This window comes from Crocodylus porosus, unplaced genomic scaffold (assembly GCF_001723895.1).
Source record: "Crocodylus porosus isolate Cpor-Errol unplaced genomic scaffold, CroPor_comp1, whole genome shotgun sequence".
NCBI classification, from domain to species: domain Eukaryota; kingdom Metazoa; phylum Chordata; order Crocodylia; family Crocodylidae; genus Crocodylus; species Crocodylus porosus.
The window spans coordinates 3,201,057-3,226,348 of NW_017728934.1; the positions used below are offsets into that span (position 1 = coordinate 3,201,057).

At 41.4% G+C, this 25,292-nt stretch overlaps 1 protein-coding gene and 1 long non-coding RNA gene across 3 annotated transcripts in view; one reads left to right on the forward strand and one right to left on the reverse strand.

Annotated features, from left to right (window-relative positions):
* KDM5B (lysine demethylase 5B) overlaps positions 1-25,292 on the forward strand; it is a 71,648-nt gene that overhangs the window by 7,148 nt on the left and 39,208 nt on the right. The window contains exons 2-8 of one of the 2 annotated variants that reach the window (XM_019546308.1): positions 11,551-11,628; positions 12,563-12,685; positions 13,249-13,419; positions 14,884-14,940; positions 19,902-20,036; positions 22,243-22,336; positions 23,994-24,103. In XM_019546308.1, coding sequence (XP_019401853.1) covers positions 11,551-11,628; positions 12,563-12,685; positions 13,249-13,419; positions 14,884-14,940; positions 19,902-20,036; positions 22,243-22,336; positions 23,994-24,103 — 768 coding nt within the window. The remainder of the gene's footprint in view (positions 1-11,550; positions 11,629-12,562; positions 12,686-13,248; positions 13,420-14,883; positions 14,941-19,901; positions 20,037-22,242; positions 22,337-23,993; positions 24,104-25,292) is intronic. The other variant, XM_019546309.1, reaches the window with a different exon arrangement.
* LOC109317570 lies at positions 2,212-19,893 on the reverse strand. Its single transcript, XR_002103073.1, has 3 exons — positions 19,395-19,893; positions 5,924-5,929; positions 2,212-2,223 (listed from the first exon to the last, which is right to left on the reverse strand). It is a non-coding gene; the product is annotated as an uncharacterized LOC109317570 (long non-coding RNA).

A 25,292-nucleotide genomic window follows, 5' to 3' on the forward strand; every position in this document is an offset into this window, starting at 1 on the left:
GCACGCCAACTAGGTTCACCATTTTGGAAGGGAGGGCTGGTAGGACACACAATCCAACCCACTGTAACCCCAAACAGTAATCCCCAAACCCCCCAACAGTGAAAGCAGGTGCAAGAACATGCATACTAATAAGGTTATGCAGAGAAAGAATACACGGAGTTACCATTATAGAACATAACTGTAGCCTCATGCGTATAACATAATCCGGGTTGCATCTAAGTTTTTTTTTTAAGTACTCATTTATTACAACAGTGGGGAGAGAGACTTTACTGTTCAGTAGATTAGAGATGTGCTAATTCCAACCCCCTACCCCATTATTTAACTCTTATGTGAAACTGTGACACTAAATTCTAGAAAAAAATGTAATGAATGTTTATAGCTATCAGTGTTGGATGCAAATGTGAATGGCATTCAAGACTGAACCGTTCTTCTTTTCCTTGGCTTTTATCCCAACACCCCAGAGTCAGCTCAAGCAGTTACAAAATTAAAAAGAAAGACGTTAAACAGAAATAAAGCGCATGGAACAAATATAAAGGACAAAAGTCAGTTTTTAAAATGTAGTTGCGCTAAGTAGGCGGCAGGCCATCTTTTTGAATTTTGCTGTTTGGATTTGGAGATGCCTGCAATCACAACAGATGGCCAGTAGAAGCTTTTCCCCACCACAGAGCAGCTCCTGCAGTCCCATGTGACTTAATATGGAGAAGAAAAAGGAAGCTGGAAAAACTCTGGAGAGAGAAGCAGGGCAGGGGATGCCTATTCCTAAATGGTGAGTGTGTGCGCATCTTGAGTCCTTCAGGAGTAAGGGGGCCCTCACTCTTGCCCTTGCTGCCAGCTATGCAAGGTCATTGATGTTTTTTCACTGTGGTCAAATAATAGGTGAATTGACCAGTCAATTGACATTATTTGACCAGTGGTTGTACAGGCCCTCTTGGAGGTCAGAGAAAACCGTAGCACACTGGTACCAAGCAAGCACCCCCTGCAGGACTCCATGACATCTCTTCAATGGCATCTTTTCCCCATGGCGGCAGCTCTGGGACAGGAATGTCTCACTTTTAATTTAGCTCTCTAACACACTTTAAGGAGATCAGGATTCTCTTTGGGATTGGGTTTCTGTTTCAGTTCACTTTCTCCAATATCACTGCCACTTGTTCTTGCGATATCCCAATTTATGGAGGGCTTGCTGTACACATGACTTGGGCTGATGGGGTAAGCTTTGCCATGATAGCTTAGTAAAGAAAATTCACTTTTACATTGCAATAAATGTGCATTGTATATGCTGGTGAATTCATTTGAAATGCCCTTAGGGGTTTTTCATGCTGTTTTCATATCTTTGCAGTGGGCTAGACTTCTATTCTTAGGAGCCTCTTTTCTGACATTTTTAGTCCTTGTTTGTACCATATCCTGCAAAGAGGGATGGCTATCCTGTGAAGACCTGGAACTTGGTGAGGTCTATATCAAATGTCTAATCTCCTAGGAATTCTGTTTGATATAGAAAATGTCCTTCATCCTAATATGAGGTTTGGAGTATTCTTCATTTAACTCTTTTTGAGTGCTAATGTTTGTATGTGCTTATTTAAAAGTCCCTTTCAGACCTCTGCCTTGCCAGGTGTTAATTGATCTGAGAATGCTAATAGGTAGGGAGCCAAATACAGTAGGTCAGCCCTAGAAGTCTTTACATTATCTTTGAAGCAGCCATGTGCTTTAAGCAATTTTGGCCCAATTATGGAGATGCGGTAAGGAGAGCAAAACTTTAGTCAATTTTAGCTCTCTCTCAAACCTGCCATCAGAATTGATGCACATTTTAGTAGTTCTGCCTTGATTTACTCAGAACTCGTTAGTCTTTTTTTTGGCCCCTTGTTGGTCATTACATTCCTGCAAGAGGTAATAAGGAGATCTCATTCAGGAGAGAGTTGTTATTTACTCCCAACAGTTGAAATGGAATGCTTCTGCACATTCACACTTCCTGCCCACCTTCTTGTCATCTTATTTCTATTGGTTTTAAAATAAAAAAACCCCCTCTGTTTATAGACATAAGTATTCAGTGTGCAAACAAGAGCTGAATTAATTACTGATATTTCAGATTCCAATTTTTGAGGCTAGATAGCAAACGAATGCCAGATACTGTAGATTAAATGTTACATTCACTGAAAGGTCTTTTGTGGCAGTTCTACAGTCTGTCTGCATCTTCCGCTGGAATAAAATAGATGTACGACTGTGAAGGAACTATTGGAGCGAGTCTTTTAATGTCAGATGCAGTACACCAGTCACTTTTGCCCCAAAGTTTGGAGTGACTGAAACCCTTCTTACCCTTGTAAGCAGTCAGTTGCTATAACACAGAGGAGTCACTAGTAAATGATGTGCCCTGTGCAAAATCCTGCTGGAGCGGGGAAGGAGGAGAGCACACTCTTGCCTGCCCCTGCTGCTGCTGTGGTAAAGTCTATCCACCCCTAGTTGCTGCTGCTGCTGCTGCTGGTAAAACACCCAGATGGAGGCAATGGCTGTGGCAGCTGCTGCAGTGCAGTCTCCCCAAGGGTCTGCCATTCTGGCATCCCCTCTGAGTGGGCGAGTTGGTCTGGTACCCTACTTCTGTGATACAATGGCTTTAAAATACGATAACTTCCTTTTTAACCCTTTAAATATTCAGCCTTAGTGGTAAAGTTTAAGTGACTAGAAGGCTACATCTCAGTTTATTTGACTGCTGCATTCATGCTGTTGTGCATCTTTTAAGTCTGTACTTATGAGAAGCTGAAATGTTCTCAGCAGTCTTTCCAATTCTTATCAACCTTTGAATGTGAAACCTATGACCAAAGTGTATGTTATCATTGCACCATAACTGGTCTGACTCATTAAACTGTGAATTTAGTATGAGTCATGTGTAGACTAGGTTTGTTTTCTCAGCTGCCTTTTAAAAAAAAAAAAAAAAAAGGTATCCTCTGCTCTCCCATTCTAAGGCTGTTGTCAGGGTTTGAACCTATCCTTCTAGATCTCCAACACAAACCTCTACCACTTGCCTTATGGGAGTATTTGTTAGCCTGTGTTAGTTCTCTCCAGGAGTTGATTAGCATATTCTTTGTCAGTGACTTAGTCTGTTTGTTGGGACTCTTGGGGTTTGGACAGACATAACACTTGAACTTTTCCAAGGATGTCACTGGTTGGGGGTCGGTTCACGCTGTCTCAGTTCAGAGGTGTGCATACATGCTGCCAATGGTTTTTTACTATTTTAGACACCTTTTAGACATTGCTGTGCTCTCAAACCACCATTGGGTATTCCCAATCACCTGGGCAGTATGGTCCCAGTGGCAAGTGCCGCAGTTTCTGCTGAGCAGGGGAGGAAGACCCTGATTGGCTGGACACCAAGGAAGAGGAAAAAAATGTCCAAGACCTCCATGTTCGTTGCTAGGAATGGAATAAAATTGACCAGTGGTTTGGTAGAGAGTGCTCTTTTTAAAAACTTCAGAGATATTGGGCAGTCCCTGCCACTTGTTTCCCAGGGATCCAGAAACAGGAGTACCTCTTTTTGTCCATCTGCCCCATACCCGCAAGCCTGACTCAGCCTGGGAAAGCATGCACTGGGTCAAAGGCAAGCAATACAGATTGGGGCAGTAGAGTTCTGGCTGCAAGCTATGGCAAACCTTGAGGTTGGGACAGCAGGGTGGAGAAGCAGTGCAGTGTGGGATGCCTGGAGGACTGACCAGACACTAGTCATTGAATGCTTGGTATTTGCACATAACACTGAACTAGTTCAATGACACCTGATTATCCAGGTATACTTTTGAAATATTCCAAGATGTTTAAACTGTTCTAAACTGGCATGTATGTCTGGCTTGCAGTTTAAACAGCATTTAAAATGGTTTAAATGTTGTATTTGTCCACACCCTTGGGCTTCATGCTCAGGCTCCATGCTCCTGCTTTGTAATCTTTTTATTTTCTAATGTTGTAGGAGAAAAACCATTGTAATTAGGGTTTGTGGTTGTCATACTTTACTGTGGTGATTTAAATGATAAGCCTAGGTTAGTTATAGGTATAGGAAGATGGGCTCATTTGAAATGTGCTCTTTTAATAAAGTTATAAGAATTTGGGATTAGAGCGGACCTCCTACTTCTTTGAGTCTAGTCCACAGTCCCTTCTCAAATGCAAGGTTGTATTTCTAGGAACAATGAATGTAGGTCATACTGCCAAGAAAGGCATCCTGGGAAGCTGGCTTATTGTAGATAACTATCTTAATGATTATGAGCTCCCAGCATGATGATGTGTGAGAAAACTACTAACAAGATCCTTGTGTGTACATACAAGGGAATGTCGAACAGGAGCAGAAGTGACACCTCTCTTCCCGATGGCATCGAGCAGAGAAGACTGACGTACTGACTCGGTTTAAAAAGTATGTTGAAAAATTGGAGAGGATTCAGATGAAAGTGAAACATAACTTGTGGTGTGTGAGGCATGTCATGCAAAGAGGGGCTAAAGGAGCTCTATTTATTAAGTTTGAGAGGTGGCTATTGTGGCTTAGAAGTACATACACAAGAAGATGTTTTAGTTGGCTTTTTTTAATGTAGCAGACAAGTAAGTTTTTGGAAGACAAAACCGGAAGACTAAAAGTGGAGGAAGGATGGCTACCTTCACTGTTGAAAACTGTTAACATTTAGAAGAGAGAAAGGTAGCTGTCATGTTAGTCTGAAGCCAGGCAGAAAATAGGGCAGATTTGCAACTTATAAACCTAAATTTTGTGCTTAAAACAGATGCATAAACTTCCCATGCATTTCTGATTTAGTTAGTCTATAAGGTTCAAATCTACCCTGCCTCCTGCCTGATCTTTAGGACAGCCTGCCAAGAAAAAACAATCTTCAGTTTGGTGGAGTGCTATGTTTGGATATCTATTTTGAAGTTCTAGCTTTACAAAAGAATTTGGATGCAAAATTTACTGGTTGAAATCATGAAGCCAGGGATCTCTTCTGGCCTCATAGTTATGATCTAGAACTACACCAAAATTAGTAATGTAAACTTCAACTGTTTAGGAGAACTACTTGCAATACTAACTTACATGTACAGAGGTCATCCTCTAAGAAAAATAGCAGTAAATGATGTTTGTTTTTCAATTCAGAAGAATAAATGTTGTTGACTTTTCTTTTGAAATTTATAGGAGAAGCCTCATTTTGAGAGTCCAGTTTTGCTCATAACTATCTTTTGTATCTATATTTTGTTTGTTTTGACACTCATGACACCACTAATTTACCACCTTGACAAAAGTACTTAAGCAGCATTAGTGTAGGTTTTGGAAGAAAGCATACTTAAACTTGAGACCCTCACAAACACATTTTGGATGGAAATATTCATACTTACGAAGCTTTTTTTTCACTTGGTGGAACTTACTGAATTAGGAGGGTAATGGGTTGGGGTGCAGACAGGCAAAACACTTGACCTATTCCAGGAATATTACTGATTGGGAACTAGTTCACAATTGTCCCTGGACAGAAGTGTATGCACATATGCTGCTAAAGTTTCTAAGCAGAAATGGCACTTTTTAGGGATTGTATTGCTGCCAAAATGCCATCAAGAAGTGGTAGAGAACCCAGACCATCATGCCTCCTAGGGTTCAGTGCCTGGTGTTTCCCCAGGATTCCCTTAGAGGCGGAGGAAGACCCAGTTTGGCTGGATGCCGAGGAAGAAATCATGACCCACAATAGTAATTTCTGCTCCTGCTTCTCAAAAAATGAATGAAAAAAAAAAAAAGCTGCGTTTAATAAAGAACATAATTATGCTTCTGCGGAATCTGACTGGGAATGTACAGGTGTTTGTATGTAGGGTGGGAGGTGGCATTCTGGACCCTGTGACAGGCAATGGCCCCTCCACTTGGTGGGATCCCAGAACCATTTAGGGCAGGGATGGCAGTGAAGAGTTTGCCAGGTGCTAGGGAGGACCGTGTGACCCTGTGCTTGTGGTTTCCTGGGGTGGGGGGGGGGTTGCATGCTATTGGGTGCCCCCCAAAATCTTAAGCTTTTCAACCCTGCCCTTAAAGCTGCACTGTTAATTTCACCTTCCTGTGCTGGGAGGTGGGGGGGAAGGGGGCCTGTCTGGACCCCTGTTTATTTCTGGGGAGGCTATAATAGCCCCCTCTTCCCCCCTGTGCTTGGTAACCTATCTCTTCCCACCTCAACAGCAAATGATCCTGCAGCCAGGAAAGCAGAGTCTCTAGAAGGGAGGGGAAGGTGACAGCACAGCTTCCAAGGCAGGGGTTTGAATCCTGAGATCCCAGAGAGAGATGGAACTGGCATGGAAGCTTTGCTTCAGTGCAGCCTTGCAAACTGGTCTCCCTGTGCAGTAGATGTATGGACAGCATGGTCCTGGCTGCGTTCCAGAACAGCCCCTTATGCTGTGTATGTCTGAGGGTGTAGTGCCATGCTGTCGGGGATGGCTGGAAGACTGACCAGACAGTGGACATGGAGTGTTCTGTGTCCATACATAATGGTGAACCAGTTCAAAATAATACTTGATTTTTCCCACAAGTGCGATGGCCAAAAATGTGGAGTAGCTAATTCCAAGGTAGTGGTATGCAGAACTGCCATGAAGTGGGGGAGTAACCCTCTGCACAGAGCTGGGATGGAGCAGAGGATCAGCCTGCTTTTCGGAAAATGCAGAAGATGCATCAAATTGGACAGTTGAGAATTGGCACTTGGTTAGTAAAACGCACACAAGATCAGACCTTCCCACTAGATGAAGTCTGTAGGCTGTAGGTTGCTGCCCCTTGCTCTAGGACAGGGGTGTCAAACTCACCCAGCCCCACAGGCCAGATGGCAGTTGCTAATCTGGTCTGCGGTCTGCCTTGGGCCTCAGAGCCAAGGCAGGGCCAGTTTGGCAAGGCACCACATGCAGACTGCATCACACCCTGGTCCCATGTGCCACATGCAGCATTCATGGCTGGCCCAGCTCTGTATACCGTGTGTAGTACACTGGGCGCCACTCCGAGGCTCACTCTGCACATGGTGCAAGTGCTGCATGGGGTGCTCCGCCAGACTGATCCTGTGCACTGGCTCTGGGGCTGGTTCAAGTTGGGTCCCAGGGATCAGATGGACAGAGCATCATGCAAGGTAGGTTTGGGTGGGGAATGGAATCCAGGATAGTTGGTTGCACGATAATAATGGCAGAAGAGAAGGCTATGCTATGCTGATACAAAGAAAGGCTAGGAAGTGCAGCAAGAGATTAGCTTGACTAATCAGTGAACCCTTCAATGAGTTGAAACACCAAAAAGGAGTTGGAATATTGTCATCTCACTAGGGAAGAGTGTGACTATCTCATGGTCGTTTAAGGAGAAAATCAGGAAGGCCAAGACAAATTGAGATGCAGCTAGCAAGGGGCATACAGCAACAAAAGGCATTCTGCCAGCATGCCAGAAATAAGGGAAGATCATGGGAAGTTCAGGTCCCTTATTGAATGCAGCCTTCTGTGCAGCATCCATTGCCTCTAACGTATTTCATGCCTTTTTTTTTTATTACATGAATAAGGTCAGCTGGCAGCTGATGAGCACAGCTGGCAGCAAAGCTAGACAAGGAGATCAGCAGTCTAGAGAAAGGTTAGAAGTAACTTAGAAAAGCTGGATGTTTTCACATCAGGGCACGATGGGATGAATATTAAAATACCAAAGGATTTTGCCAAGGTAATTTCAGAGCTATTAGCTCCAAATACTCCTTTGAGAACTTATGGAGATTGGTGAGGTACCAGATGACTGGAAAAGGGACAAATATGGTGCACATCTTTAAGCAGGGAGATCTGGGAAATTAGAAATGGGTCACACTGACCTCAATACTTGGAAGTATTATGGAGCTTATCATCAAGGAATCTATTTCCAAACATCTACAGGAAAGCAAAGTAAGCAGGAACAGTCCATTTGGATTCATCCAAAGCAAGTCATGTCTAACTAACCTGATTTCTTTCTGTGACAAGGCAACAGGCCCTATGGGTGGGGTAGAGCAGTGGATGGGTGGATACATAACTGATTGGATCATTATGTTCACAGTCAGCAATGGTGCAAGGTCTAGTTGGAAGGAAGTGTCAAGTGGGGCTTCCCTGGAATCTGACCTAAGTCTGGTACTGTTTAACAGTTTCACTAATGAATTGGAGAATGGGACTGTATGCACTATTCACAACTTTGGGAGTGACACCAAGTTGAGTGGAGTTGCAGACACGATGGAGGTTAGGGCTAGGATCCAGAATGGCCTGAATAAACTGGAGAAGTAGTCTGAAATCAGTCAGATGAAATTCCACAAGAACAAATGCAAAATCCTGCACTTGGGACAGAATAATCACATGTACAGATATAGACTGGGGAATGATTGTTTACGCTGGTGTCTCTCAACCTTTTTAGAGCCAGGGTACCCCATCCACAGCTTTTTGCTTTTTGAATTTGGTGGCAGCCCTGGTTGAGAACCACTGTTGTACCACCTCTGCTTTCCTTGTTTATTCTTAACCAAGGTGCTGCTGCGCACTTCTGCCTGTATTAGGGTTTTCTGAAAAACCTAAAGCAGGCAGAAGCAGAGGCATAACTAAGGAGTTTTGTGCCCTGGGTCAAACTCCCCTGTGCACCTGGGATGTTGGGGCAGGGGTGGAAAGGAGAATGGTCTCTACCTGCCCAGGGTGTCCCTGCAGTTGGCTTCTCTGGCTGGGCAGTACACACAGCTGCTCCAGTGCAGTAGGACTCATTTGGCTGAGCTCTGTAAAGGGCTGCTGCAGCCCAGCCTGAACCCCTCTGGATGAGAAGTGAAAAGCGCCTGTGGGGTCAGACTGGGAAGGGCTGTGGCAAAAGTGTGGCCTCCAACCACAGCTGCTTCCTGACCTGCCTCTGCAGGAGGCACGTGGGCATTTTAACCTGTCTACAGTGGTATCTGCACTGTGACTCCCTTGGAACGGGCTTGTGGCACTCTGCAAACCACTGGTTTAGGCTGTGGTACTGCAAAGGGAGAGTTTAGGGGTTAGAGCTGAATAGGAGCTATCAGTGTGGCTTTGTTGCAATAAATAAAACAAAGTAACTGTACTGGGTTGTATTTATAGGAGTGTCACTTGCAAATCAAGGAAAGTGACCTTCAACTCCATTTGCCAAGAACTCATCTGGAGTCCTGCATGCAGTTTTGGACCCTGCGTTTCAAGAAAAGTGTGGACAGATTGGAGAGACTCTGTCAGAGTCACAGAAATGATTAGCGGTCTGGGAAACATGACTTGTGAGGAAAAGCTGAACTAATGAGTACTGTTCAGTTTGTAAGCTGATGATTTCCTGTAGTCTCTTCTTCAGTGTTTTGAGTTACTTTTCACACTTGGGGACACCCTGTTTCAACTTTCTGATATCAGATTTGACTTTAAAACGCTTTATCCAATGCCATGCCAATAAACAAGTTTGCTGTGTGACCCATCTCCCTGGAGAACATCTGTCCAAACTTCCTTCCACGTTTTTATTAAGAAAGCAGACAAGACTCCAGAAAAACTTGCAGCCGAGACTCCTGAGAAGACTCCAGCCAAGAGCCCTTCAAAAAGCAAAGTCACCTCAAAGAAGTCCTTCCAAATCAATATGATTGCTGCTTACAATATAAATACATTAGTGTAGCTATATTTCTTGTCTATAATTGATTGAGTACAAAATTCTGGGTTATTTTTGGTGAAAATAGGGTATCGGGCCTTGGTTCAGGAACCAATCCCTCATTTATAACATTGTTTCCTATAGGAAAATTGGTTCTGTGTTGCAACGTTTTGACTTAAGACATGGTTTTTAGGAAACAATTGTATTGTAAGTCCGAGGACTGCCTGTACTGTTGTGTAGTTTGGAGAAGAGAGGATGGAAAGGGGGATTTAACAAGTCTTCAATACCTGAACTGAGATGAGAAAGAGGATGGAGATGGGCTTTTCTCTGTGGCCTTGGAGGACAAGACTAGGAGAGACGGTGTCAACCTACAGCAGAGAAAATTGGGAGGAGATTACAAAGAACTTCCTGACTATTGGAACAGGCTGCCTGGAGAGCCTTCTGGAATTTCTGTCCTTGGAAACATTTCGAAGCAGATTAGGCAAACGCTTGTCTAGGATGGTTGAGATAGGGATGATCCTGGCTTGTGTAGGGGATTGGACTAGATGTTCTCATGAAGTCTATTCTAGTCCTGTTTTTCTATGATATCTGTCACTGTGTTAGTGCTTTTTATTTATTTTGTTGAACAAATGTCAGCTATTACTGAATATTTCCAAGTTGGGTACAGTTGAAGTAATTGTTTTGTGGTTGTCATTGTAGCTCCTGTTGCTAAGAGTATCATGTATGAGAAGCAAAGAAAATATTTACCTGCTGTGTTTGTCCCGTGAGCATTTAAAGTCTCTGATTTCAAATAATTACCTTCCCAGGAGTAAAGTCAGTGTCTGCCTTGTAACTCACTTTGTCATTAATGAAATAGTTTAGTTTAGATTCTGTTTTGCCTGACAGCAGTGTTCACCTTTTATGTTGCATATATTTGTTAATTATAACATTTATCTAGAAGTTAAAAGATTTCTTTGACCTTGTTTTGCACAAAAGAAATTGCACAGTAAATTCTTTACAGTAAACCTCCTATGCGAGTTTGACGGACAGAATTTCCAGGTGACTGTTTCAAATGGGCCTTTGCAGTTGGTGAGATTCATAATGCTGAGAGATGCATTACCCTTCTCACCTGCTGCCAAAGATCATACACGAAAGACCAATTTGTATATGTGAACCTATGTGGGATTAAAAAGCTAATTAGTGGGAATGTCTGCATGTACTATTAATGCAGTTGAATAAACTCCTGGGCGTGCATGTTGAGCTGGGGTGGAGCAGCCCCAGTTGGCAGGGGACCCTGGGGGTCAGCCTGCCAGCTTGGGGTTGCTCTGACCTGGCACAGCATGCTGTGGAAGGGCTACCTGGGGCATGAGGATGCTTCATTGTGGGACTGGCCAGCTGGGAGCCCCTGCACTTGTAGCAGCCTCACATCCCAGCCAGCCCCGTCAACATATGCATTGCAGTGGCGTAAATAACTCCCCCCACTGGGTAGTACTTGTGTTTGGCAGTACTATCCTACAGTGGATTTAATTAGTTTACTCTGTCCTAATAGTACCGCACGTATAGACAGTTATGGTTTACTGCGGAGGTAATTTAAGCAACTGTAAACATCTCCTATAGATGTGCCCAGTCTGTGTAACTCTTTATTATGTCAGTGAAAGACCAATATTATTTCGATACAAGGATATTAAAGGCACTGGAACATAATTCTTAATAAAAGTAAGAAGTATACCTGCACTAGAGTATTTATTTTTAATTTTCTTGCAGATAACATGAAGATGTTTTGCTTTCTCTTAATTTCCTTGGGTATTTTTTTCTATGCAACCACTTGGGAGGGAGGGGGGAAGTATACTTAAATTTGAAGATGGAGGGGGAGTGACTTTTTTGCTTTAACTAGTCTAGTTTTGCCGATGGGAATCGTCGATCCTCCTGGATCATAGTGTATGCATGAGGGCCACCCAAGTTTTGCTGATAAGCGTACACACAAAAACATTTAATTTTTCTCTTCTGTTTAGGATTGGCAACCACCGTTTGCATGTGACGTTGATAAACTTCACTTTACTCCACGGATACAGAGGCTGAACGAATTGGAGGTAATATAATAAACTGATTCCATTGATACTAGTATTGGCCTACTTACACACACAAATAATTTAAAACAATTATTTTGTCAAAATGAGAATTATTTAGGAGTATACAATGAAGCTGAAGGTCACCTTTGCTCCAAACTGCATTCAAAAAACAAGTGGTATTTTGAAAAATAATGGACCTGATTTTTCACCAAGGTGATCACCTGCAGCTCCTATTGATTTCAACTGACACTTCTCAGGGGTTCAGTACCTCTGAAAACCAGATGCAACATAAAACATGAAAACTGAATCTCTTCAAAGTGTCTTTAGAAAGAAGGAAGGATCTCTAGTGAACATAAACAGCAGTGTTATTTTGAGGGCAAAACTTGGCTGTACTGTAGAATTGGCTAAAATATATTGAGGGGGTGGTGTGAATTGTTTCTTCAAAATTATTTTTAACAGGCCCCAGTTAGGTCAAGGCTCTGTTTTACAGTTAGACACTGTACAAACATAGTAAATGGCTGTCTCTGCCATCAACATCTTATGTTCATGAATATGAGACTACCACTTGGGTGGCCATGGGAAAATAATGCTGGCAGCAAAGGTTAACTTTTTACCACAAGTTAGTTATTGGTACACTTTTTTTTTAGCCAGTCATAGGCTAAAATAATAATTCGTCTCCTGCCTGGCTGTTCTCAGATACTAGTTTTCTGAATGCATCATGGAAAGTGACCTTTGAGGACATCTTGAAGTAAGGTAGGGGGGTGGCTTTATGGCTTTTTTTTTCTGGGAGAAAGAGGTAGCACAGAAGGCAGTGTAGAAGTCTGCTTGGGGAAGAAATGTAAGAGCAGGTGCTTGAGGCTATTGTAACAGAACTTGAAAAGGCTTGGACACTATGAATGTTGAAAAATGGGAGGTAAATTGTGCTGCCTATTGAATGCAGATTGTCTTCTCTTAGGCTCAGACTCGTGTAAAACTGAATTTTCTGGACCAGATTGCAAAGTTTTGGGAGCTCCAAGGATGTACGCTCAAAATACCACATGTAGAGAGGAAGATCTTGGATTTATTTCAACTTAATAGGGTAAGACTTTTTAAAAAAAAGCTTTTTATCTTTTACCCCAAAAGATGTCATGAGCCTTCTGCTTCTAGACTGAATGTAAACTTGCTTCTGTGATAAGCTACTTGCATAGAAAGTGAGGACCGCAGGTTCATACTCTATAAAATGGACTCTAGACAAGTATATAGTTGACATTACACTAGAAAATAGTGTTGGAGTGCTGACTGAGTAAGTATTTAGTGTTTTGGGAGGTTAGCTTAAAGTTCTTCAGGCAGGACTATAAGCCTTGCTTTATCCAATTTTCCTGTTAGACTCATCGTGGAATATTTACCAAAACTTTAAATTTTATGACAAACTAAATAAAGTATCAAAGCTCTAGCTTTCTCTTAATATGAAAGCTGAATATAAATTATTTGTTGGTTACCGTAGCAGGTATTAACAGAAAACACTTTTCCCTTTGGTTGCTTCCTTGCCTTCCCTTCTTCCCCCCCCCACCCCCCCCTTCCCCTGGTAATATCTCTTTAAATGTTTATAATAAGAATAATGTTATTTTTGAGAGTGTGACCGTTATGTCTTCCTGTTTACAGCTAGTGGCAGAAGAAGGTGGATTTGATGTAGTCTGTAAGGAGAGGAAATGGACCAAAATAGCCACAAGAATGGGTTTTGCTCCTGGCAAGGCTGTGGGTTCACACATCCGTGCACATTATGAGCGTATTCTTTATCCCTACAATTTATTCCAGTCTGGAGCTAGTCTACTGGTGAGTTTTTTCTGATTAGCTCACTTTACTAGTAGTAACCAATGTGTGGCGTCCTTTGGATGAAATATTTCTAAAATGTTAAATCTTTTAAGCTTATATTTATAGTGGTTTTCTAGGTTTCATCTTGGTTGCCTTTAAAATATGCTTTAGAAATCCGCAGTTGTATCAAGTGAAATGTATTAGAATTTTTTGTGCAGGAGGACTTATGGTAACCCTTACCTAGAAGGCTCACAATCCTTTGTGTTTTCTTGTTTCTCTAATGTCTATGCCTGATGTCATAATGGCTATTTAATACTTTCTGGAATGACTGCTTTGACACTCTTCTTGTCAAATGTACTGTTAAAATACTCACAAGCCACTAACTGTCCATCTCTCTCAGATGGGTTATATTCAAGTCCTGGTAATCTTATAGCCATTTTCACCTGAATTCATTTTTTTATGGGTAGAGAGATAAACATGCAAATGCTATTTGGATCCTTCATGGAAAGCATAATGTAACTTGATAGTGTAATGAGTGGTTGAGTTTGTTAAACCTAAAATTGTCGTCATCATCATCTTCATTTTTTTTTTTTAAGTTTTTGACCAGTAATAAATAAGATTGAGGTAGAAACTCTGTCTGCTTTAGTGAACTACCAAGACTGTTCTTTTAGACCAGTGTTAGTTTATTTGTGAGACCTACACAGATTGATACAAATGGATTTCTGCTGTCTTAACAATTCCCACCTTGGCTCTGTTTCTCAACTAAGTGGGTTACATCGTTGAGAAAATCCTGTTGTGAATGTTGGCCAACTCTACAGAAAAGAACAGTACCACCTATTGTTTAGACAAGAATGGAAATTTGACTTGAGTAAATAAGATAAAACTATAGTTAGTGCAAGAGTTTTTACATGAGCAGGGAGAATTAATTTTTGGTGAATAGGAGCAACAAAAATGTGTAATTCTGACTCAGGTTTTAGGTGTTATACAAGTGTAGAACAAAGAACAATATGATATGGGGTGGGGGGGAAGAAATATGTTTAGAGCTAGGGAGACTATCTAACCAGAGAGGTTTTTGCCTTACTTCTGACATGTTCATATTACATAGTGGAAAACAGCACCATTTTCAGTAAGGTGATTCATTGGCACCTTTCCATTTTCGTTCACTCTGAAGACTCAAGAATTGTCTCTTGCATGAAGGCATTATGCTCTTTCACACCTAATTATTTTCTCATATTTTTGAAATGACAACATACAGTAAATGTTTGTAATTAAATGTCCTAGAACAGAATTGTTCAGTGACCATAAACTGCTGAAAATCTAGGCCTCTAATGCAAGTGCCTTTCACAAACTTGAGGCTTAAACTCATAGTTTCTCAGTAATGGATCATTTTACATTGGAAAGATTCTCAAATGGCTGCTTGTGATCTCATTTAATGAGGTCACGCTTCTTTTTAAATGTAACTTTCCAAGCTCTCTCTTGCATTAGGCACCTGACATTTGTTCCAAACTGATGTGTTTAGTGGATCATGCAGTTCTGAAAAAGGTATGTTTAACTTCATTTTTAACCCACAAAAAGCTATTTTTGTTCTAAGCTGTTGAAATAGTTCCCTTCCATCCTCCTAAGTATGGTATTAATGCATACTTTGAGTCCACTGGGCAGTGAACTCAGAGAATCCAAAGAAATATATTTGTTTTTGTTTAAGTAATTTTTTGCCCTGCTAGAATTTGATTTTACTTCTTGCCGTAGTATCTTCTGAACTTGTTTTGCAATAAATGTTCTCTTGCATTGGTGCTTGATGTCCCTGACCAAGAAATTCATCAGAGGTGGTTTCTTTTGTTTTCTCAATAAACAGTGCTTTTCCAGGTGTTCCTTATATAGGTGTTAATTTTATTGTCCATTCAGTGCTTTTCTGGAAATTTATGACTTCATTCTTGGAGAAGATACAGCTGTTGGATTTGATAGCTATCCATTTCAAATCTGCTTCCTTTCATTTGATATTTCAGTAAGCCTTTGAGAGAAGCTCTGCATGAAGCCAATATCCTCCATGAAAAGACTTCATACATATACTTCTTGAAACACATTTTTTTAAATTGATGACACTGTATTCCATTGATTTTTCTGTTTGTGTGCGTGTGTGCGTGCGTGCATGTGCGCACAAGTCAGGGATAGAAAAAGAAGTATTTTCTACTTACTGACAACGCAGCATACATTTTTGTTCAATCTCACATACAAGCTGAATAGTTTCACTGTCTGTCTATGGCTTAAATATATTTTTAAACTGGCTTCAAAACTGACTTTCTTGAAAATGTCCTGTCTGGGGAAAAAAAAATTTTCTGTACATATAATATTGAAATAGGAATTTGCTGAACAATAAATAGGTCGTCATCACAACATTAGCATAATTAGATCAGTAAATCCCAAACAATGAAAATAAAGAGAAATACATGAATATACAAGAGGCAATGCTTAAATCCATAGAGAAGTTCTTGAAATTAGTAACTTACTCATTACCTGTTTTACAGCAAGTTAGATATGTTGCAGTTTTATTATACAGAATAATAAACTTACCATTTGTTAGAGATGGACAAATGGTAAGTGTTTTACTGAGGCAGACAAAGTTCTTTGGGTAAATTTGATATTTTTTGTTAGACTAAATAGTTAGAAAAATTGTTCTTTGCAAGCTTTTGGGCACAAACACCCTTCTTTTATTCGTAAGCCATAGCATGTGTGAAGCATTTTTATTATACTTCAGGCTCTAACTTTGGGTATTGGCATCCATGCCAGAGCATGGCATGTGAGGCCGCTTTCTTTGGTATGCCACAGTGGGCCCAGGCTCTGGGCATCTGCCATCAGCCACAGAGCCCAAGCTGCTCACAGCAGGTAGCCACCAAGTCGTCGCGTGGGTGCAGATTGGGGTGTTTTTGACACTCTGGCCAAAAATGTTGCCCACCCTGCTCTAACTTTTGAATGAAATGTGCAAAAGCCACCTCAGGATAAGTTATTTATCTTCAAGTTTCCCAGGGCTTGTATTAAAACTGTAATGTTTCCTAAACCTCAGATGTGGTTATAAATCTGTATTAATTTAAAAAACCACCAATTCAGGGCTCTTACCCTAGGTTCTCATTTCTCCGGTATGGTTTAATTATGAAACTCTGCTAATTAAGGTGTTTGGTTCCCTGTGGCAACTGTAGACTCTCCTCTGCTCAATATTCTGTAGCTTCCAGTACCCGTAGAGGCCCTGGAACATTTCAGCCGGTTCCTTTGTTGGTTGGGAAAGGAGTTGCCACTCAATGATCTTGGTCAGTATAGCATAATATACTGCTCCAGGGATTCTTTCTGCCATCTTATTATATAACAATTACCGTCACAATCTAAATAATAAGCCTGAGATCAGTTAGTGGTTAAGTAGCAACTTTTTAAATTTAAGCTCACAAAATGGCGATCACCTTGGTTACAGCTACAGGCTCTGAAAATGTATTCAGAATTGATCTAGTTGGTTCTTCATATGAGGGACTTGGGTTCATAAGCATTTTTCACTCTTAAAAATGGATCTTAGCCTCCTAATACACCGGTGTGTTTTGGGGAAGGGGGTGAAGGCAACATTGTTCTTTGTCTTCAAGTTTCATGGCCTCTGTAACTAGTGTAGAAAAGCACTGGTCTCCCAATCTTTAAGATTCCCCACTTATGGGATGTACCATTCTTGCTAGGGCTTGGAGTTAAACTGTTGATGCTATCTGCTATTTTGCTTTCTAGGTTTCATTATCTCTTAGTTTACCTGTATGTTTAGGAAAATATGTGACTGTCCATTTCCCAAGATTTAAGTAATGAAAGATAGGCAGTGTCTTACAAACACTTTGCTTTCTCTTTGAAAAGTAAAGTGAACCAACACAGGCTATGGTAGTATTTCACACTCCACACCCACATGCCTTTTTTTAACTCTGTCCATCAGAAAGGTCGAGGAAATATTAGTTGTTTCACCTTTTTTCTAAAGTAGTTTTGCACAATCAGTCCTCAGTCTCACATGAATACTACTATTCATACGGTGCCAGGCATCTTCTCCATCTTCTGCCCTACAGTATTGTCCTGGGGAAGTCTGGCAGCCTGCTGGCACATGCAGAACTACAAGATTGAATCAGGATTCCCCAAATATGATTCCCCCCCCACCCTGCTCTTCTGTGCTTGTACTGTTCTTGGAAAGGGTACAGCCCTGTTGTCTCACCGGGCTACTCTTTGAAGGGATCTGAGTTAATGCGTGAGTTTAGGCTATGGGGGGGGGGGGAACTTTACCTTTTTTTTTTTTTTTAAGTTTAAAGCATTAGAGTATCTTACATTTAGGGGTGGGGGATATGGGAGGCACTACTGGTCAGCCTTGCCTCTGATTTTAAAAGAAAGTTAGGACAGTAACTTTCAAGTTCAGTTTTTTCTTCTTATTGGACAAGGTGACAAGAGAATACCAAATTCCAAGCACGCTCTCAGGAGGGTGGCTTCAGGCACAGACTCTTACAGGGTTAGAAGACCGTTCAGTTCCCTTTACCTTTACAAGTCTGCTTATCAGGGAGAAACCTCTATTCGGTCCTCCATTACCTCTTCCTAACGTATGCGGAGCCTCTTCCCTTACCTCTGATCCCCTTAAGTTTGTCTTTCAGGCTTCATTTAATGGACTTCAACAGACTTTAAGGAGTTATTTCTTTTTTTGTTCTTGTACTGCCATGCAGTGTTCATAATTATACTGTGTTTCGGAGCATTTTTCAAGCTGCTTATTCTTGAAGTGCTTATTCTGCCTAAATGTAACCTGAAGAGAAGGTTAAATTATCATGTAGTTTTACATTTCTGAAGCTTTTGTCCATCCTGTTGCAGAATTGCCTACCCACTCGCTCGTTGGTTATTTGTACTTTGGATGTTTAAATGTTTTATGTATTTATTCACATTGCGCTTGTACATAACTCTCCATCAGAGTGATCCTCCAGTGTTGAGTAACCTTGACATACACTTAATAAGAGCATAAGAGTCAAACTTAAATAATCACTGGTCAGGATCACATTTTCAAGTTTTCTTCCTCCCAGCATGTTGAATAAATGCCTTGATCCTAATGTAAGCACATAACTCCAGGACCCCACAGTCCCCATACAAAAGTATACCCAACTAAATATATACAGTTTTCAATTATTAATAAAAATGATTGTATATTCAACAGCATGAAAGAACTGAATGTTAATGGTACTTTTCTTTCATTCTTCCCTTGCTCGCCTCTCCTTTTTAGTGACGTTTGCCTTAAACAAAAAAACCCTATAAAACTTTTTAATATTTAAAATAGTATGTTTGAAAGTGCTGATAAATATTAAATACTTGACAATAATTTGCAAAACCAAATTGTAGCCACATCTTAATGGGAACAGACAGACGGGTGTAATATACTTCCATTTTTTCTGACCAATATTGAAATAAAGCAATGCACTGTACTGCAGCCAAACTTTTTGCCGCCACAAAAACTATTTCAAGAAAACCGAGGTGTTGGTATTTCCTACAAGAGCATTGTTTACTTTGAGAATAACTGATGTTTCCTCTATTGCAAAGTCACTGCACTGAATGCCACGGGGAACTAATAGAAACATTAGAGGTGTGCAGAGAAAGATGATTATGTTTTGTGGAGAGCTTTAGTAGTTTGAAATTTGGTTTTGTTCCAGTTTGGATTTCAGTGCCAAACTTTTGAAATTCTCTGTGAAAGGGAAACCTGTGAGGCCCCAAACTCGGCAGTGGTATGTCTGGCAAGTTACTCTCGGATTGTGGACCCAGAAGTCCCTTCCTAGGGGGTAGTCTGACTTGACAGGCTATGCAAGATCCTGCTTAGTGTGAAATCTTGGGCTATCAAGGAGTCACAGGTCTGTGAAGTAATGCTCCCAGAGCTTCCCAGTTGCCAGGCATCTCTGGTGACCTGCATAGGCATAGAGAGCTCTGCTCCCTGACAGCTTTACTGTTAACCTCCCAGGTTCCTCCACAGTTTAAGAGCTGAAGGAATCAAGATTCAGAAGGCACTGGAGACCTCCTATTCTCCCATCAGCCTACCTGAGAGGTTGCTGAAGACTTGAGTATAAGCCATCAGGAAACCAAACATGTTTCTGATAGAAGAAGCCTTCCCACTTTCTGTTGGGCTTTGCTAGTTAATGAAAACTGAAACATTCAAGCATTCTCCAACAGAAACATTTTGTTAGAGTATTTCTGGCTAGCTCTAATAAACATTAAAAAATTGATTAATTTTGGTTTCATTTAGAATACTTATTTCTTCCACTTTCTTGAACGCAGTAATGAATAACATTGTGATTTAAATTCTAGTTGGTAGTTACGACTACTCCTTTTGATACCACAGCACAATAAATACAAAGTCTTACATGTACTTTCTTTTCACGTGATCCAGGAAAAATACTTTACGCACTTTTGTGTAAGGAGCAATTTTAGCAAGTGATGAAGAGAAAAATGAAATAACCTAAATTGTGCTTCTCTCATAGTGTTTGCAGAAGCCCGACCTCACCAATGATACGAAGGACAAGGAATATAAACCTCATGATATTCCCCAGAGGCAGTCTGTTCAGCCATCTGAAACTTGTCCACCTGCACGTCGTGCAAAACGCCTGAGAGCCGAGGTGAGGGAATTTTCCTTTGTGTCTGCAGTACCTCAGTTTGAAACAAAGCAGCTCTGCCACGTAGGACACATGCCGGTTTAACTTGGGGTCCTAATTTTAGCATTCTGTTCACAGGAATGCATGTGTTCAGACTACTAAATGAATGCATGTAGTATGTTCACAACATTTATTCTGTATTTCTTCTTTTGCCATCTGTTTGAATGTGCTTAAAACCCACGAATCTTTCACCTAAGATCTATTTGGCAAGAGATTTTCTGTGGCTGATATGTAACACTTCACAATTTCCAAGCACAACACAAGTGCCGGATCTTTCTCTGAAGTGTTTATAGGTGGCATTGACCCTTTTATAAACAGGAAAACTGCAACCTAGACATGAAAGGAATCTTGTAGTGGAATTGATGAAATCAATGTGATTTTATATTCTGAACTGCTTCAGAACAGTTGGGTGTTCACAGGCAGTGGATTCTCCTTATTTTCGTATAGGTTCATAATGGGGATGGAGAGACAAATCAAGAGATAATGACTCGATAGCCCATGATTATGACACTTATCTGGGATTTGGGACAGCCAGGTTCAAGTCTCTGCACTAAAGGACATTTAATTATTTAATCAAGTGGAACCAACCTCAGTAGCAAAGACTGAGAACACCACTCCAGAAAACCCAGCAGCTTTGTGGTTAGCACAGAATTTGGGAGATCTGGTTTCATGAACCTACTCCAAGTTGGGCAGAGTGTGGATTGGGAACAGGTCTCCCACCAATTAGATAAATGCTCCAATCAGTGGGTTATTGGTTATAGTAGGACTGGGATTGCATGTATCTTCCTTTCATGAAATACAAGGGAAGCATTGGATTTGGTTTTAGGGTAAATCTTTTAACTTCAGGGGCGATTTTTCCAGCAGAGAATATGCTGAGTGATGTGTATGCCTACCTCTTGCCCAGAGCTGGGGGCCTTAGTAGCTTTGAAGGGTGTGACTAAGACCCTATCATTCTTCATGGGATTTCCTACATGTTTAGCCTGTTTCTGGTTGTTTTGTGTGGATCTTGTTCTTAGTTACCTGACTTTTTCCCCATGTAGAGCCCAGGGGTCGGTTGTGGGGCTGGTTTTGTTCAATATTTTGATCATAGAGTGCACTCTCAGCAAGTTTGCAGATGACACCAAGCTGGGGGGACTAGTAGATATGCTGGAGGCTAGGGCTAGGATTCAAAGTGACTGAGACAAATTGGGTCAAAAGAAATCTCATGAAGTTCAGCAGGGACAAATGCAAAGTCCTGCACTTAGGACAGAACAATCCCATGTACCAGCACAGGCTGGGGGCTGATTGGTTGGGCAGCAGCTCTGCAGAAAAGGATCTGGGGGTTACAGCGGACAATAAGCTGAATATGAGCCAGCAGTGTGCCCTTGCTGCCAAGAATGCAAACGGCATACCGGGCTGCATTTGTAGGAGTATTGCCAGCAGGTCGAGGGAAGTGATTATTCCTGTCTATTCAGTAGTGGTGAGACCACATCTGGAATACTATCCAGTTTTGCACCCCCCTGCCCTGCCACTAGAGAAAAGTTCTGGATAACTTGGAGAGAGTCCAGCAGAGGGCAATGAAAAATGGTTTGGGGGGCAGATTTAATGTCGGCAGTTGGCTTTTTTTGCCTGACGTAGCCAGTAATGTCACTGATTAAATGCCGTATATGTGTGCAGCCACAGCATGCGTGCAGCCAGGAATGCCCGTCCCACTCCTTCCCTCACCATGGGGGGCCTCAATCTGCCCTCCCACACCCCACCCCCAACTTACCTGCCAGACGCTGCTCTCCAGGCTGTCCAGCTGCATTCCTGTAAATCAGTTATTGGATTGGTATCAGCCGATATGGCTGGCTAATAATCGGCGGTTGGTATAGGCCAATAAGGCTGGCTAATATCTGGCTATCAGTATCATCCAAGAAAATCTTTCTTGGTGCATCCTTAATATATGTAGTTGTTTGTGGAACATTATGTGAAAATTTTACCTGCTTGAACCAGAAGTTGTATAATCCCCATTGGTCACTTGACCAGATAGCAGGTATATGGCTCTGTACTGATGATGTGGTTGGTTAAGCAGCATTTTGGTTTCAAGTAATTTAGGTTTCAGTGAATAGTATGTAGGTTACCAATACAAACAATATCTAGGTGTTGAGGAAGTGATTAAATGACTAAATATGATTTTTCTTTTTTTAAGGCTACTAATATCAAAACTGAATCTGAGACCCCAGGAGCCAGAACTCATAACTTGAGACGCAGAATGGGATGTACGCCTTCAAAGTGTGAAAATGGTAAATGTCTTAATGAGTGATGCACAATATGAATGGAATGCTTCTGCTTTTATACAAGCTTATTTTAAGTTCCAAAATCATTTTTTGCTTTTGGCAGTATTTGTCATCAGAGTTAACACTTCAAGAAAATGAGACTAAAGATCATTTAAGGAATATATAGTATTGGTTCATGCCTCAATGTAAAGGATCCCAGTAAAGTCTTTAGAACTTCTGAGTTTCATGGACCTACTCCGAGTTGGGCAGAGTGTGGAGAACTTCAGAGTTCTTGGTGCTGCACTTCGGGAGGGACGTGGAGTACCTGGGGAGGGTCCGGAGGAGGCCACTGGTATGGTTGGGGGCCTCCGTGGCCAGCCCTATGAGGAGAGGCTGAGGGACCTGAATCTCTTCAGTCTCCGCAAGAGGAGACTGAGGGGAGATCCTGTGGCTGCCTACAACCTTATCAGGGGCCAGCAGCAGGGACTCGGGGAAAGTCTGTTCACCAGGGCCCCCCTTGGCGTCACTAGGAACAATGGCCACAAGCGGAGGGAGGATAGGTTTAGGTTAGATATTAGGAAGAACTACTTCACGGTAAGGGTGGCCAGAGCCTGGAATAGGCTCCCTAGAGAGGTGGTGCTCTCACCTTCCCTGGAGATCTTCGAGAGGAGACTGGATAGGCACCTGGCTGGGGTCTCATGACCCCTGCCCACCCCCAGTGCTCGTTCCTGCCCATGGCAGGGGGTCGGACTCGATGATCTGTCTAGGTCCCTTCCGACTCGTTGATTCTATGAACAATTTAGCCCCCTCACTTGAATTGAAATTGTGTTCATTTATGTCAGAGAAAAGTGGTGGCATTTGGGTCACTTAGGGCTGGGACACAATATATTTACATTGGTGTAGTATATGTTAATTTTGTATACCAGTATAAATTATAGTGGGAACCTGAGTGGCCAGCTGAGCAGCTATTAGGAGTAGCTGCTTGCAGTATGTGCTATTACAGTGCTACGGCACAAGAAAATGGCACTATCTGGTGTTGCCTTTAGAAAATAGCTGTCCTGGGATGAAGGTGGATGATGATTCCTTTACTGGTATAACTTAACATGGAAGTATTTTTTTCACTACAGATTTTATCCTGGATTACCACGCTCTTAAAAGCAATGCATTTTTTAATTATCTTCTCCTTGTTCTACAGCAGTGTAAAAGCTGATTACACCAGTGTAGCCATGTCATGTGTCCAAGCCTTCAAACTATTTCAAATATTCACTCTAAATAAATTAGTTTGTCTGTAACAATGGCCTTCTATTTATACTCCCACGCTTGTTCATTTTTATTATTAATAATTTTTCTCTTTATAGGTAAGTGTTTCAAGTGCTGCCTAAAAGTTCATAGGAGCATGTTTGCTGTCTTTCAACCAGCTGTCAAATCTGGCGTGGCTTGCAGTTTTCACGCAGGCTTAAGTACAGTGGTTGCTGTATAGTAGGGCAAAGCTCTTTGAAGAAACTTACATACTTGTCTACAGAATTACTTGTTATAGTCTTTCCTGTCCATCCGTGATTATAAAAGTGAATTTATTACTAAAAGGAAATGCTTTGGATGTGCATAGTAACAGGCCAGTGTATGCTTCAAATTACTGAGCTGTTGCAATGTTTTGTAATAGTCCGATTTTCTTTTGCTGTACCAGAAAAGGAAATACACAGCACAGTGAAACGAGAACTTGCTGAGAAGAGAGAACACATTGGAGACGTGGAGAAAGAGAAACTGAAAAATCGCTCTAAAAAACCCACTAGTTCAGTGAGTACACCTTGTATTTCTGGTGCTTAACACTGATTGCAGTTGTTTCTGGGTTGCGAGTAAGTGCACAGGGTAGCAGATGCAGTGAGAGAGTTTGTCTTGTTCTTACCACAAAGATACCATGCAAAGCGATGCGTCTGTCTGGCCACTGGAATATCAATCTTCCCTTAAGATTTCATGCTATAAAGTAGGAAATAAGTCATTCCATTTTACTGTTACAAATCATACCTCTTCTTCCTCACTGTACTGCCTAGAAATTACAATTATGAAAGACCAGTCAGAAAACCAGATAGTTCTTCTTGGGGCTGGTCTCCTAATGTCTTTTTCTTGGGCATGGACAAATGTACGCTTGAAGCAGTTTCAGTAGGGGAAGGGGAGCTGTTGCTTGACACTGCTCAGCAGCCGCACATTGTAAAAGTTGTGTGCGTGATCCTGTAGCTTTAAGAGTGAGCTAAATCACTTCAATTTAGACCTTGGATGAAGCAGGATTGTAGCTGGAGCTGTTTTGCCACAGGTGCATTGCTACAGGCACATACTTACCTGTCATGCAGTCCTGAGCAGCAACTTCCCCTTCCTTTTTGAAGCTGCTGCAAATATAATAGTTCATATCTCTTGATGATTCACCTCTGACTGGTTAAGCTGTGAGTTTTAGCACCCAAATCTTCAGCAAACCCACTTTTTATATTGCTGCTTGAATTCTTAACCCCAGGCCCAGATAAAATACCAGTGGAAGTTTACATTGCTAACATCAAATGATGGACTCCAATCTTGGAAAAATGGTATAACTCCATAACTTAGTTGGGCCAAATCCCAGATTCCTGGAAAGGGAGTATTACTGTACTGATTTTCAAGAAAGGTTTAAAAGATAAGCCCAGAATCTTATCGCCCTACAAGTTTGATAGGTGTTTCAGGTAAAATTTTTGGGTGCCATTTGTTCTATCATCTCATAGTATGGGTAAAAGGGGAAAACTGTATTACATTAACATCAGATCGGATTTAGGGACAGATAAATTCAACTATTGATAATGTACGTATTCTACAATTTTTGAGACATAAGTATACACAGATGCGTAAGCCAGCACTGTATATTGTATTTGTTGACTTGTGAAGAGCTTTTCACAGTGTAGATAAAAGTAGATTTTGTATGAAATTGATAAATTATGGGACTGACCCTTTTCTTTTGCATTTG